A 16,229-nucleotide genomic window follows, 5' to 3' on the forward strand; every position below is an offset into this window, starting at 1 on the left:
CAGAGTTCTGCAGTCTAGAGATGTCCTAACTAAGGCATTGGCTATGCTGCAGCTCTGTTCTCGTTCCAGCAATTGATGGACAGCCACCAATGTAGCTGCATTGATGCAAACACCTCAGGTAAAATCCCAGCACAAGTAAAATGAATGTCACAGTAGCATTCGCTGATTTCATTGGGGGTCATAATTTTACCACTAATGTGCATTTGCCCAAATAAACCTGACTGAGCACCTTTATCAGTCTGATCAGGGATTGCATCAGTGCAGAGTTAGAATTGGGATAAAGCTGAAGTGTAGACAAGGTTTAAATATATATATTATCTCCATCACACAAACAGGTTAAGTGAATTACTTAAGGTCATGGAGGGATTCATGAACTGAAATTAGAACTCAGAAATTCTTGGCTATCAGCCCAGTGCTGTCATTTTACACTCTGATATTATTTAGGTCTTGAACATTTTAAACTTTCTAAAGACTTTTATGTAAGAAAAATATTCCTTGGCAGCCTAATTGAAGCAAAGTGCTTGACTTTTTATTTAAAAAAAAAAAAACTTTAATATTGACAAAATGTCCATCAGTGCAAGAAGAGAAGTCGGGATTTTTATTCTTGAATTTCTTTCCAGGTTAATCTTTGTTTTTAGTACCAGATTACTGGCACAGTGGAATAGTAGAGAATTCTATTCCTCTCTGAATGATAGAAATGTCAATCCCTGTGTACAGATAGTCTACCTTACATCTTTCTGTTTTGACCTGTTCCTCTTTTAATTGCAACTGGTCAAAAAAAGTTTTAATTTAGTAATTTTAACTGAAAATAGCTTGACACCAGTGACAAAATCCCACAAGCTTTAGTTATAATTGAAACCACCTTTCCAGTTGGTATGAAAATTTAATTTGGGTCTTGATTTTTAAAATCTCTCTTGTTTTGCCACCACAGTGATATTTACCTACCTGATTTTACAAATGCAGTTACGGAAGATGGGCATAAGAATCAGATACATTTAAATTAATTGCTAAAGCCTTAGAGAGAGAGAATACTTTTTTTAAAACCAGTAATAGCCCAGTCTTTCAAAGACTTATGTTTTGAAGTCATTGAGATTACTTCCACTGTTTGCAGGATCAGGGCCAAAAATTGTAGTATTGAGAAGCTACAGTACAAAAGTTGCCCTCTTAATTTAGCTTTTGTGGTCTGAATGGCCAGTGTAAAGAAAACGCAAGATACGGAAATGACAGTCTTGAGGTTTTAAAAAACAAGCAAATTCATTTATTTCATTTAATGAAAATGAAACACATATATTTTTCATTTAAATGCTTAATTGGGGGGAAAAGTCACACAGTGAATATAGCTGTACACATTCTGACCTCCGTGGTACCCATTATAAATCTGGAATTACCAATTTCAGTGGAATAACTCCAGCTTTATATGGGAATAAATAACAAATAAAGCTGCCTTCCATGAAAAACAAAATATTTAACCCAGAGACAGCCTTGAAATGATGGTATGTTACTTACCATTGCTGCATGATCATAAATTGGCAAGTAAGTCACAATAGAAGTGTAGGCTTTTTTCTTTCCAAGAGCCATATTCATAGTGAATGCCTATAACTTGGTTTTAGCCACTATTAAAACATTCTTCATTCATTTGTGTCATAGCTGTAACTGCCTATGTTCTATATAGAAATTCCTAGAACAAGTTGAAAATACTGTAACTAGTCTTTGTGAAAAGCTATAGCCAATTATCAAATCTGTTGTCAATGTTCTTTTCAAGTTCATAAGTTGACTCTTCTGTGATTCTTCATTTCCCTATCTATATCTGTATATAGATATTCTATATAGAGAGATATAGATATGCTAGCTACCAAGATTCTAAGGCTTGTCTGTTTCTATTTTCTGCATACTTACAGATAAACAACAAAACCAACGTGGTAACCAGCCCCAAAGAAAATATTCCTACCCCGGCGCTGGTATACCTGGAATCTTTCTTTTCACCCTATCTTTAAGTTTACTGTTTTCTGTTTGTTTTTTCTCTTTATTCTCTGCTTTTACTCTGTTTGCTTTGTGAAATTTCAGAACAATTTTTCTTTTGTTTTTTCTTTTGTTTTTTCTTTTGTGAGGGAGTCAATTGTGAAGCAACATTTTATAAATAGAAAATGTGACATAAAAGCTGGACGTGGTAGTGTGGTAATTAGTGATAGTTCGTTTTTTTGTTTTTTGCATGCTGTGTCAGAAAGTGAATAGAATGCGCTTTATGTGGCCCTTAGCTCTTCACCTGATGGTTGTCTTTCAGTGCTTAATTTTTTTTTTAAATTGTACCTTTTTTTTTTAACACAAGTTTTGACATCAAGGAGAGCTAACAGGGTTATTTCTAGACAATAACAAAATAGACCTTATTCAGATTTTCATTTCCCCCATTCTTGGACAACCTGGCAGGACTTTGCAAGGCTTCACTTCCTGGGATCAAGAGGCACCTTAGTCCTAATGCTTTCTGTATAGTGCCATTATACTTTAAATTTACAGTAGGCATTACTCAATAAGAAGTTGTTTGGGGAATATTACAAAACAGTAGGACAGCATACATGAATATTCTATGTCTCAATCTTGCTTCTGTTTATAAGTCACCTTTCTTAAGAATATGCTATAGAGGAAGGCTTACAAACATAAATACTACTCTTTACCTAAATTTAAGCAGTATTACTTCTCATGTACTTTGGTACATAGCTCTGAAGAAGTGCTTTTGCTCTTTAATATAAACATAGGGACAAATTCTGCCCATAGATTTGCATATGCAGCTTCCACAGAAATCTGAGCTGTGAAGTCATTTCACAGCAGTAGTTTATAAGCTTTATGGCCACAGTGTCCTACCAGTTCTGAAGGAGTACCCACTATGACTACTGCTATAGAAAACTAGCCACACTCAACCGGCTAAATAGCCACATGTGGCTAGTGCGGGGCTGGTAAAAATATGGCCCAGAGGCCAGATCTGGCCCATCGACCATCCTTCTGGGACCCTCAAGCACACAGCTCCCACAGTTTAAAGTGCAGTCCTTACAGCTCTCTGCTCTGCAGGGACAAGGGGTTTTGTGGGATCTCCCCAGCCCAACCCTCAGCTTCTGTCAGCTTGAAACAACCAGCCAATAGGAACTGACCCCAGCCAATCTCTCAGCACCTATTGGCTGGAAACAGCCAGTCAATAGGAGCTGAGATATTGGCCTAAGGGATAGGGACAGTGAAAATCGTTCCCCTCTCGCAGAGCTGAGCACCACAGGGAGGGAAGAGCCTGCAGTTTGAAGCAGTGTGGGGCTGCAGCAGACAGGGAACTCAGCCTGCCTTGGGGGTGCTGCAGGGCTGCTGGCCAGGAGACACTTAGGTAAGTGCCTCCCATCCAGAGCCTGTGTTTGGAACCCCAGCCCCTCCTTCAACCCAACTCCCTCCCTCAGGTCACCATCCAAACCCTCTGCACCCCCGTGCCCCAGGTCCGAACACTCTCCTGTACCCCCCGCTACACCCTTCACCTAGGCCAGAACCCTCTCCTGAACCCAGACACGCCCCCCCCCCCCCCGGCCATGCACCCCATTTCCGTGCCCCAGGTCACCTCCCAAACCCTGTGCAGTCTGTACCCCCCCTTCCCTTTCTCCCAGGTCACAATTCCCTCCCAGACTTTGCACCTCCTCCCAGAGCCCCTTCCCCAGGCCAGAATCCTCTCCTGCACCCATACTCCCTCCCTGACCCTACACCCCAATCCCTGACCCAGGTCACAACCCCTCCTTTACCCAAATTCCCTCTCAGACCTCACACTATTTCCTGCACCCCAGTCCCTTACCCCATGCACTCTTCTGCACCCAACCTCCATCCTAGACCCCGCATCTCCTCCACAGAAAATCTTGGAATGGTCCTCCCACCAAAAGTTATTGCCCACCCCTTGGCTAATGCCTACCGTGTTGGACACCAAAGCTTTATTTTATGTATGTGAGTCCTCAAATTGATCTGGTATTCCCAAACATCTGTGAGTTCATCAGAAAGTTACAGTAACTGCAGCTTGTTTCTGTGCCAGCAAGAACTGGCATTTTTAAGAAGTGAGAGGGGAGTTAAACTTTGGAATGGTATCAGGAACTTCCATCATAGTTGATATCTGTGCTGCCCAAATGAGCAGTGGGATAGAAGGCTGTTCAGCCCGTCTTTATTTTGCTTTGTGTTCATTTTTGCTTTAGGAATAAGCACACAGGATTGTTTTTAATTAGTTTACCAAGTTTGAGCTCAACAGCAGGATAAGACAAAAATTGACAGTGTATCTGATGAGAGACATTGTAAAACAGAGTGCCTCTTTAGGTTCCCCTAGCTTCAAAGCCCTGTGTATGTGTTGATCATGAATAAGGTCTTTGCATGCCGCTGCAGTAGGTGAGACAGCCTGTTTTATTAGCTTGCCAGTGGCGTAATCTTTATTAGAGAGTTGTTTTATCTTCTGGCAGCAGTTAACATTTGCTTTAGCTCTTGTCCCTTGTCACTTGTTTGCTGGCTCTTCTCATGCTCCCTCTCACTAATGTGAATGCCTTTACCAATGAGAACTGTTTTTTCTCTTTATTTTGTTCTCACTCAGGAGCCCCAAACTACAGTAATCCACAATCCTGATGGAAATAAGGTATTCTGAAAGAATCAGCTCCATTTTGCTTCTGCAAAGCTCACGTGTCATCCACTATTCTGAGCCAGAATGTGCTCATTACCCAGAACTTAGCTAGGAAAATGTCATTTCTGGAGCTGTTGTGCCTGGTGCCTCTTGGGCCTTATACATCTGTGGCTTGTTCCCACTGAATCCTTCCTGCCTAGCTGCTGGCTCCCTCAAACTCTATGGATATCTGTAGGAGATGAGGGTTCTCAGAAGCTTGAGAAACCAGATCCATGGTGTGTTCTATATCTCTATTAATCTCTTACTTCAGGTGGGAACTTTCAGTTGTCACAAAAACATAGGAATGTTGTGTACAGATATAGTAGAGAAGGGCTATTTTTAAGACTTTTGTATGAAATTTTTCACTAGAGAGAAAAGCATATCTTGAGTTTTCCATCTGCTATTTCTCAGCATGCTCATGCATCATACTGTGACATGTCTTCTGCATGGGACTTATGACTTCTTCCACAACGTCATCCTGCAGCTTTGATAGAAATTAACATTTGAAGTGGCAAGAAGCTCTTTGGAATTCATAAATCTTGATTTGATACCTTTTTCACATTGATTTTCTTTTTTCAGTGTGCTGTGATTGTGTTTGGGTGTACGTTCTATCTATGGACAGTTTTTCCCCCTGCATGGACTTGAAAAGGGCTAGGGAGTATTGTTTGTGATTCATGGTCCTAGTTTTCATATGCAGATTTCATTTAAACATACTTTAATATGTATGCTGGGGATGTAAAGTCCCAAAAGGATTGTTGTCATATATATCTAGTGTAATAACTTGTCACTGAATGCTGTATTTGTAAAGGATTATGTCTGGAGTGGGAAAAAATCACATATAGGCATTTCACAAGCATGAAAAAGTGTTAACTGTGCATATGGTTGTCATATCTCCTCTTAGTTGGATTATTTATTTTATAGTTTGTGGATATCAAAAATTTGTGATGCTTATTTCACTACTGTACCAGCTATTTTCTACGCACATGATCCATATTTCATCAGCCATGTTTTATTAATAGGCAGGTTACAGCCAGAATTTTCATTTTAGTCAACGGCTTACTAAAACCCAGCAAAGGGAAACAAAAAAACAAAATACTGGAGCTCTTTGGCATGACTACATCTACTTGACTTTATTATATGAATCACAATTTAGATCTTTTATGTTCCAACAAGTCATAACATGAACAAGAAAACCACTTATAGGGAAAGTTACTGTTAAATTTCATTACCTGCAAAAACAAATATTTTAGTATGACAGCTGGAGTGGATGCTTCCACATTACTGGCCACATCTCTCGTGTGAGCTTGTGCATGATGTTTCCTGCTTGTATGTGTGTGGTTTTTATTTTTTTTAGGTACTATATATGATAGAGCATGGTATGTCCATTGTATGGATTGAAGAGTCTAACATCATTCACAATAGGCAAAGCATGATGGTTTAGCTTGGTTTGTATGTATGGATTTATTAGTATAGTTTGTTTATCGATGTATAAAATTTTGTTCTTTGACATCTGAATAATGCATTAACCATTCTCAAAGTTTTCTTCGACTTGTCATTGTGAAAGCATAGTAAACAAAGGGACACTGTCAGGATATTATGAAACATTTGTTTAATTTAGTAAACTTGAAACAAATCTTTGTTTAATTGGAAGCTTGAAACAAATCTTATTTTTCCCCTTCTGTGTCAGAAGCAAACTGGCTTATTAAAGATATTTTTACTTTAGTATTTTGCTGATAATATTTTATTTTTTATGTGCAGCAAAGCATTTATTTTAAAAAAAATCATAAAGAATAGATCTTCTGCAAGTAAATTTTGGAGAAAAAGGATAGGCGAGAAGTTTTGCCTACTAGCTTTCACAGTGTCCTTTTAAGTGTGCTCACGAATCTTTCATATATCTTCATATCTTATAGAAATTGTGATAAGTAGTCTTGTCTTTTAACATTGCAAAGATTCCAAATACAACTGTCTGATGGACAAGTCATTCCTCTGTGTGGCTGGCTGGTTAAAGAATATTTACAAAGATACCTTAGATTGTCTGGGAGCATTGTTGTGGACCTCTCTAGTAGTCTACTCTCTCCTTCAAAATTTTTATCACAAGGAGAGTATAAAAATGCAATCACGGATGTGATCCAGTTCTTATTGAAATCAGTTGGAGCCTGTTTATTTTATCTGGTCTATATGAGCAGAGGAATTACTGTAAATTGTGAAATGCAACATTCTGCTTACTTTATATGTAAAAGCTCAAATGGAATGACTTATTTATACAGTTGATATTCATGAAGCTTAAAATGTCAAGTTCTAATATTTGGCTGACGTAATTCATATAACAGTTCAGACATACTCTATCTAGTAGCATATAAAAAGAAAGTTAACTCAATTCATGAAGATTTTTTTATATTTCCCATATATCCATGTGATGATCAAAAACTGGGCAGCCATAAATGTGTTTAATAAAAATGTTCTATTTTGAAATGGATGAAGATTATTGACATTAGGTTTCAGATATAATCATCTTAATCTGTGTGGCCATTTGTTTGTGAATTACATCCACATAGCCTGCTTGGAGGCTCTGCATGATCTGCACAATACTAAGTACAATTTTCATAGGTGCATGAATAATATTCCTAGGTCATTTTATGCATTTGACTTGTATTTACTTCTCAACAGGAGTCAACAGAAAGTTCCAATACAACTATTGAAGATGAAGATGTGAAAGGTATGATTAAGAGTTGGAAAGGTAAAATCATGGTTACAAATATATGATTCAGTAGGTTTTATTAACTTCTGTTAATCTGTTAGATGAAGGGAGCTCCTAAGGAGAACATACTATTACTTTTGAAAATCATGTTCATTACAGAAGTTCTGTATATTTAGTTCTACCTAACTTTTACTGGTACCATCTCTGTAGCATTTTGGAATTAAGTAAGTTTGTTATTTAAAATGATCGTTATGGCAGACTTAAAAACTAATAAAACAACAAGTGGTCTGGTAGCACTTTATAGATTATCAAAACAGGTAGATGCTATTATGAGTGTTTGTGGGCACAGCCCACTTTTTCAGATGACCAAGTTTTGAGTTTAGGATGTGCCAGACCCAAAATAAATAGGAGAGAAGGGGGGGAGGAAGAAAAGGAGGAGAGTGAGAGACAGGGAGCAGAGGGTATAGAAAATCAGGAAGATAGAGGGGTCTGAACTCCACTTGTTATTACCTATAGTCCACAACTCAGACCCCTCCAGCACATTATACACAATCTACAACCCGTCTTGGAAAATGATCCCTCACTTTCTGAGGCCTAGAGAGAAAAGCCTGTTCTCACTTAGACAACCTCCCATCCTGAAACGAATTATTTCCAGGATCCATGCCACACAACCACATCATAAGCATCCAGGAACCCAGCCCTGCAACCAAACGCGATGCCAACTCTGCCCAAATATCTATATTAGCGAATTCATCACTGGAGCCAACAACATAAGCTACCAAATCAACAGGTCATTTGACTGCACATCCAGTAATTTGATTTATGCCATCAAATGCCAGCAATGCCCCACTGTTATATATATTGGACAAACTGGACATTCTCTGCGGGAAAGAATCAATGGACACAAATCAGTTATCCGTAAGGGGAACATGCAGAAACCTGTTGGGGAACACTTTAATCTTCCTAATCACAGTTTAAAAGATCTTCAAGTGGCTGTCTTGTCACAAACCAACTCTACTGCCCAGATACACAGAGAAGCATTGGAACTAGAGTGCATCCGTAAATTCAATTCTCATGCTAATGGACTCAATCGTGATGAAGGATGGTTGGGACACTATCAACCTAACAGTCAATTCTTATCTGCTTCGTTTTAACTACCCAATCTTCAGATGCTTACTGATTCCCTCTACCTTCTTGATTTTCTATACCCACTGCTCCCTGTCTCCCACCCCCCACCTTCTCTCCTATTTATTTTGGGTCTGCACATCCTAAACTCTAAACTCCAGTCATCTGGAGAAGTGGGCTGTGCCCAGGAAAGCTCAGGACACCATCTACATGTTTGGCTAACCTATAAAGTGCTACTAGACCATTTGTTGTTGTTTTTCCTGTACAGACTAACTCAGCTAACCCCGGAAGCTTAAAAACCAATGACATTTAATATTTTATTTCATTTTGTATATGATATTTGGGTATTTTTAATTTTTGCGTTCACTTGTTTTAATTTATGTTTAGTAATTTATGCATTTTTTCAGATCCGCATTTATAAAAAAAATTCTGTTCAGATGCCAGTGTTGTTTGGGATTCTTTGGTATTCTGGCCCTATAATTGTCTTAACCTTAGTCTTTATTTCTTTTCAATTTTCTGCACAATTAGCTTTTTAACTTTGCAGTTGTGGGTGGTAGGGTAGAGGGTTTTTTAACTCTACATTTTCATTCTTATTTTAATAACATTTTGTTTAAAACCAGCGTGTTCAGCTTATGTATTATATGTTTCATACAAGACACTGGCTTTTAGCTTTAAGTACATTTTAGTTATTGTAGATAAGGAATAAGAGGGACGTGTTGAAAAATGGGAGGGGGAATTGGTAAAAAAGAGATTTCTCAGTTAATTAACCAATACAGTGTTGGTTTTGTTTTGCACTGTATTATACTATAAGCGTTATGCCTGTGCGTGTCATTGTTAGTGTTTATTAGCTGAAATATGCATTAAAATATGCTGGAATTTTTAGTAACTTTAAGACTGAGAGAACATTTTAGAAGAGTGCAGGACTAGACAGGGTCAACCTGCACCATGCCCATTAAGTAAGGGGAAACATAAACATAAGTTGTCTGTCCATTTTAACCTAGGGAAAATTTCCTGCACTACCCAAATGGTACTGATTAAGTAACTTTCTTTCCTTTCTTGTGTGCTTTGAGCAATGAGTTACTTAGTAGTGTTGATGTTTAAAGTATCATTGGCTTTAGTCCCCACTGAAAGGAAAGAGGCAGTTTACTCTACAGGCTCTCTACAAATGCAGGGACAATTCGTTAAGCTCACCTTCCTGTACTGAAGATTTTCTGTGCAACTGTAATAGCTAGACATATTTTTTCCCCCAATGAAAATTGAGCCTCCGGAGAAAAATGGAAGGACTGTCTGCTGCCTACCTTCCTAACTAAGCCTTCATTCCCTTCTCTCCTCTTCCAGAGGAGTGTGCTCCACTTTTTGGGAAAGGCTGTTTTATGTGGTTTCAAAAATGTACCTTAAATGTAATTGGAACTATCCAGCATTCACTGCTACCTGATTGTATTTGACTGGACTCAATAAGTTACCACCCACTATGCAAAGCAGATGGAACTATCCAAGATTAAGGATGCTTCTTGGCCCACTATTTGGAACTTCCTGTTTACTTCTCCTTCCTATCACCCACACTCCATTCACTCAATACAGCATTCCAGAATTTCCAAATATATCCCAAGCAACGTGTGGGGTGCTGTTATGCAACTTCCCCTCTTAAGTTCCATGAAATATTTGACACATACCTGATGACTATAAGGTATTTTAGCTCCCACAAGATCATGTGACTATACCAGCTTATACCAGCCCACTTCTCCCACAAGTATTATTGAAAGCCTCCTCAGACAGGTCTAATTAATAAATGGACAGTGAAGCAATCAGACCTTTATTTAATTTTTCCTTTTAGTTAAGTGTAAAAGGTTGTCAGAAAAATACTCGGCATACTGTGCCATCACACAGCACAATCCCATTAATAATAGTATTTTGTTTGTGGAAATTGAGTGAGAGAATAATGGGGAAACTATTTTTAAACAGTCAAAATCAGTCATTAGATTAGAGATTCACAATTTAATATCTATACATAACTTTGTACAAATTCAAAACTGAGCTAGTTTGCAAGTTTTCATCCACACTATTTATGTATCTAAATGTTTCATATTCTTTGCTTTGAAAGAGATTTATGCACATTTCTCTGAAAAATACTTGTTAGTTCCAAGAAACCGTACATTGCTTTTTTTCCCAAAAAGCATGAGATAGTGGAAGAGTGAGATTTAAAAGCTCGTGGAATGTAATTGAAATTTAATTAATGAAATTGCATTTTGGGAAGCATTGTTGTTTACAGGAATGTAATTGGGGTTTTTGTGTTTTGATGCACAGTAGACTAGTGGTGCAGTTCCCTTGATTCCCCCGATCAAATGATTAATACATTGGTAAAATATTTAGAACACTGTGGCAATGTAAATGCTTGCAACATTTCCTGTAGGTTCTTAGGGTCCATTTATTGTAGTCATTCATTATGTAAATGAGCATTGAGAGAGGTTTAGGATTGTAAACCTTTCAGAGTAGGGATTTTCTATGCTGTTGTACAGCAGTCAGCACAGTAGAGCTCCAATCCCAATTGGAGCTTTTGGATGCTTCTATAGTATAAATATTTGCTCTTACTATGGAGTGAGTGGGAAGGGGGAAAATAAACTAGCTGGAGTTTAAACACAGATGCTGTGGAATCTCAAAATCGTATTCATTCTGTTAGTTCCTCTGAACATGCTGACACTTGAAGAGACCTTTTCAGACTAAAACTGTGTTCATTAAAATGCAGTTCATTTTGCTCTTTGCTTGTGATCAGTACTTCATCTACTTTGATTTTGCTATGCAGTATTCATGGGGATGTCACAAGACAGTAGTAGACTTGTCCCCCAGGAGGCCTGAATAATACTCATGTGAGTTCCTGCTTCACCTAGGCCCAAAAGCTTGCTGCTCAGGTTCCTTAATTGATGATTCCAGGACAACTGCATCCCAAAAATCTGGCACATGGCAAATGTAATAGCCATACCAAAACCAGGAAAACGGTTGAAAGATTTTTAGTGCTATCAAGCGCTCTCTCTCCATTGTTACATACAAGCTTATGATTGAGACGTCGTTATCAATTGCCCTTTGTTCAGGCTGACTTCAGACAAGGAACATGTGAGGCAATCCTTTAGACCAGGGCTGTTCACTCAGCTACAAAGACTCAACCCTCTAGCAGAGTCTTCAGTGACTCATCTCAAAGGCCTGCTGCAATTCAACTACACTGACTCATCCCTCAAAACAGAGCCTGCAGTGACTCATCACACAGGCAGGACACAGCTGCCAATCTTTGAGCCGGGCCTTAGTCAAATTACCCCCCAGGCACAGGTATTTCGCTCTGACTGCGAATTAATCTGAGCTAGAAACTCTCCTGCTGCCTCAGTGTTACAGGCACCCTAAAGTTTGAGTTATCTTTAATCCTATCCATGTTTCTGCTCCAGCCTTGCCCAGTCTTGTTCCAGCCCACTTCAGACAATTCTAACATTGTTCCAGCCATGTTTGTGATCTTTTCCAGCCCCACATCTGTCTTCTCACTCCTAGACAGTTGGACTGACTCCAGCCCTACTTCGGCTAGCATCTGGATTCTAACTATAATCCCCATTGTTATCCATGGCTTATCCCCAGATTTTGGTTTAAGAACTGCCTTCAGCCCAGTCCCGACTCCGCATCCAGTTGTGACTCTTCGTACCCGCTCTTGACTACCAGACCTGTCTAAAACCAGATATGGGGTTTGTCACATAGCTAATTTTTAAAGTACAATGAGATTTAAAAAATGCAGATGACTCAATACTTAGCTGTACCAGTAAATGGAATCTTTCGAGTTTTGTTGGAATGAACCTCTCACTTGTCATGGAGGGATAGAATTAATTAGAACCAGGGCAGATGTCCTAGAATTTCACTGAATTGTTGCTCACTTTGACTCTACAGCCACAACCATGTAGTAGCAGAGGATGGGAGGTGTATTGCCCATGTGGCACTATGGACTATGAGTACAAATGGGAGGTGTAACTCTGTCTTTGTGCATCACAGCTGAGAACACCAAAGCAGGTGTGTCTGCTGAGAAATAGGACAAATACCCCCCATAGATACCCTACTCAACAACCTTTGTACAAGATTTGTTGTAAATAAATGACAGTGGTTGCAACAATGATCTATATGGCTATATTTTAATCCAGTAACATCACAGGAGGGTAGCTCCTACTGCTATTGTGGCAGTGCTTGGTACTCTGTAGGCCTGCTCAGCAGAGTTAGCACTGCCTATTGCTCTCACCACTCCTGTTCCCAATGGATCTGTAAGGGTAGAACTTAGGTAAATTTCACTCATTGTGCAAGGAGTTGGGAAAAGATTTCCTACGCACTCTCTGCCCCTCAGTTTCACACACATGCATAGCTAGCTACAGTCTCATTGCAGATCATGCTTTTCAATAGTATATGATCTAGAACTAACTATAAGTCACTAACATTGCCTTCTGGTCTCAAAAGTTTGTGTGCAATTTACGTTGACTCCAGCATACTTCAGGTATATTAACAACCACTCGCTTTTCAGTTTAAATAACAGCATAATGATAATGATCTCAGTTAATGGAAAGCAATAGCTCGAAGAGTTTATCTGCAATTGATGTGAAGAAAGGAGTAGTTGCAGGGTAATTTACTTTTATCCATTGCCTCCTCCTTAAAACCATTCTTTGTAGTTTAGCAACTAATCTCATTCACTATATAATTTAATCGTAGCTGGGCCTCTGCATTATCAGAGATAATGTCATGTTGAGGTTAGAGACAAGTCTGTATTATACTTGTAACTCCTTATTTTCTTAGGTTGTTAATGTAGCTATAAAAGTTTGTTTGAAACTTAGCTCACCCGGAGTGCTGTTATAGGAGAATGTACATAATAAAAATACATTGCCTAAAAATGTTTTGATTTGGCTGTTTAATATGAAAGTGAACAAAGGTTTATAGGCTCTTTATACTCATTGTTGTGTGATAGGAAGAATGGTCTGATAATAAAAATATGTGTCTGAGTTAGAAGAGAGAAGTCAAACTCCTGATTCCACTCAGAGCAATTAACAAATGCAGTAGAAACGAAGCAGCAAAATTGTTGGACAGAGCAGCAAGGACCCGACAGTTTGTTTTCTAAGCTGTCCTATCAGTGTAATGGTCTCAATTTCCCCTTGCTCCATAGAAGTCAAGCCCTAGATGCCTATCAACTGTGTCCTGGTAAATTAAAGGGAAAGTTGGAAAATTGGCTGACGGACATGAGAGATCTCCTGTTAATGAATTTAATTACCAAATTGTTATCAGGAGTCAGGAAGCAGCCATCTCAAGGGACAACAATAAACATCTGAAACAACTCAGTAATGCTGTTGTATTGTACAGCCTGCATAAAGTCTAGTCAATTCCATTGCATGAGATGGGGAGAGCAAAAGATAACTGTGCCTACAGATAGTGGTAGGACCATTTGCTATTTCTGAGTTCCCCCTGCCTCTAGTGGAGACTCCTCCCTTCTAGTGCCCTTGCAGGTGTAATCACCATGTAGTGGACAGGAAGGAGATGCATGTACAGGAAGCACTTCTGCATACTAGGGCACTCCAGGAGCTCTCTGAGTCACAGTTCTTCCATAACTCCACTTTGGCACCACCCTTGACTTCAAAGTTGTCCCTGTTGGGCTTTGTTGGTTCCTACATCTTAGTGACCCTTTTACCTCTGTATTCCCAAAGGATAATGAAGAATATTGTTAACGTATTATGGTTTGGAAATGTTTTCTCTCTCTCTCACTCACTCACTCATGAGTTTTTGTGGGCAAAACCCACTTCTTCAGATGAGATTATCTTAACTGGAGGGGAAAAAAGGGGCACCCTCAGAATAAGAAGGTGGGAGGGGGAAATTATCTGTCCATTATAGTTCTGGTCTAATGAGGCTAATTGAGTGGTCTGGAAGTATTCCATACTTAGCTTTTTATGTCAATAGGGTGTGGAATATAAGGAAAGCTGGTGTTATAATATGTTAACCAGTTCAAGTCTTTGTTCCACCCAAGCGAGACAGTGTAGGGATGATGATGATGATTAATTTCAAATTTCCAGCCAATTTAAGTATGTTTTTGTTTGCCTGTTCCTAGTGTTGCTCCTAGCAGGACTCCTGTGTCTGAACCTGTTTTTCCTTCTTCTATGAAGTGATAATCAAACTATTTTATATCATGAATTAAAGCTGATAGAATCCACTTGTTCTGACTGCTGGCATGAGTCAGGGTAACAGCAGATCTGCATTATGCACAATCCCCGAATCTTTCTAATATATTGTGATTTTTATAGTCACTGTCATTTTAAGGGATTTGTAGAGGCAAAACACAATAGTGGAAAAGCTGGAAACTTTCTGGCAATGTAGAAGTTAGGATGCCTTCAGGGATTCTCAGAAGAGCACACTGAGAAGTTACACCCAACTCATTTTTAGAGATGTAAGATATGTACAAATATTCTGGGCCATATACTTACAACTTCCTCTAACCCACCCATTTGCACACCTGTGGAGCGACAACCAAAATGTAATGGGAAGTACTCAGCCTGTGATATTCACAAATATTTTAATTTTTCATTGGCTATTGATTTGAATTTACCTACAACATTACAGATATAAAAGCATTATAAATCTGTGTAAGACCTACAATTTTCCTGGAGGATTCCTTTTATATTGAGCATGTGTGAGGGTGCATGAATGGCATTGTGGTTAGTTCAGAGATTTGAATTTTTAAAAAGACAGCCTGAATTCTGCTTTCACAAATCTGTTTCTGAGCACAGATTATTACCCCTAGATTTCATCAGAGAACTGCACCGTATAGCCTAACATTGCATGGTAGGGTCTTGTGCTGTTGGTTTTATTATAAGGGAAGGGTTTTTTTGTAATTTGGAGGCAGTGAATCCCAAACTAGTGGCCCAGGAGGGAAGGGGGGGGGGTTCATATATTTTAATGTAATCTTTTTTATTTAAATACAATTCCTATACTGCAAGTTAATATGGGTTAGAAAACCATATCCATGTACCATTTATAGCTATGTATTTTAACAGTGGATTTTTAATCTAAACTTTCTTTAGAAGACAATGTAAAGCATAAGGCTTTAAAAAATATATACTGGGCCAAAGGCATGAAATCTTTGTACCTGCAATTTAGAGCACATAGACACTTAAAAACCTGACTGTAATGATAAATCATGTTGACAGCCATGTGATAATAAAGGGATCTGGAAATAATTGCAGCTGTGGAAATGAAGACTAGTCTTCGAAAATGTAACCCATAGTAAAGGGCATTTGACAAGAATACCTGTGGGATTTCTCCTCCTGTTAAGAAGGTAGATTAAGACCCAAACACATGGACAGCATCTCTCTAATTTCAGAGTGGTAGGTATGTTTTCTCATTAATGCTGTAGAATATCTTCTTTATTTTTGCCAGTAATTACACTTAAGCTCTAAAAAGGTGATTTGCTGAATGCAAAATGGTCTGGAAATCTAGATTTCTCATGTTGGTGTGTCCCTGAGGATGAATTGATGTAAATGATCGTAAGAATGATGATTTCTTGCAGGCAAAAATGCTGAGCTTCAGGGCATTTTCAATGCAGATAAATTCTGGTTCATCTGTGATGTTCAATTTGTCCATATGGTAGGTACCTTTTAAAGGTAATATATTCAGGAAACATGTTAATTAGAATTCATTTTATTCTGGTTTTAAATTGTATGAATAAATCAATATAAATTAAGGGTATGGAATTGTCTATTG

At 38.6% G+C, this 16,229-nt stretch overlaps 1 protein-coding gene across 42 annotated transcripts in view; it reads left to right on the plus strand.

Annotated features, from left to right (window-relative positions):
* Positions 1–16,229, plus strand: part of CAMK2D (calcium/calmodulin dependent protein kinase II delta) — a 262,249-nt gene that overhangs the window by 212,309 nt on the left and 33,711 nt on the right. For 12 of the 42 annotated variants that reach the window (XM_089778037.1, XM_089778033.1, XM_089778035.1 and 9 more), the window contains one exon: positions 7,322–7,370. In XM_089778037.1, the coding sequence (XP_089634163.1) occupies positions 7,322–7,370 (49 nt within the window). Of the gene's footprint in view, positions 1–1,898; positions 1,959–4,588; positions 4,631–7,321; positions 7,392–16,229 lie in introns of all 42 variants that reach the window. The other 30 variants (XM_089778016.1, XM_075929800.2, XM_089778036.1 and 27 more) reach the window with 5 other exon arrangements.

This window comes from Pelodiscus sinensis, chromosome 4 (genome assembly GCF_052426305.1).
Source record: "Pelodiscus sinensis isolate ZL-2025 chromosome 4, ASM5242630v1, whole genome shotgun sequence".
Classification (NCBI taxonomy): domain Eukaryota; kingdom Metazoa; phylum Chordata; order Testudines; family Trionychidae; genus Pelodiscus; species Pelodiscus sinensis.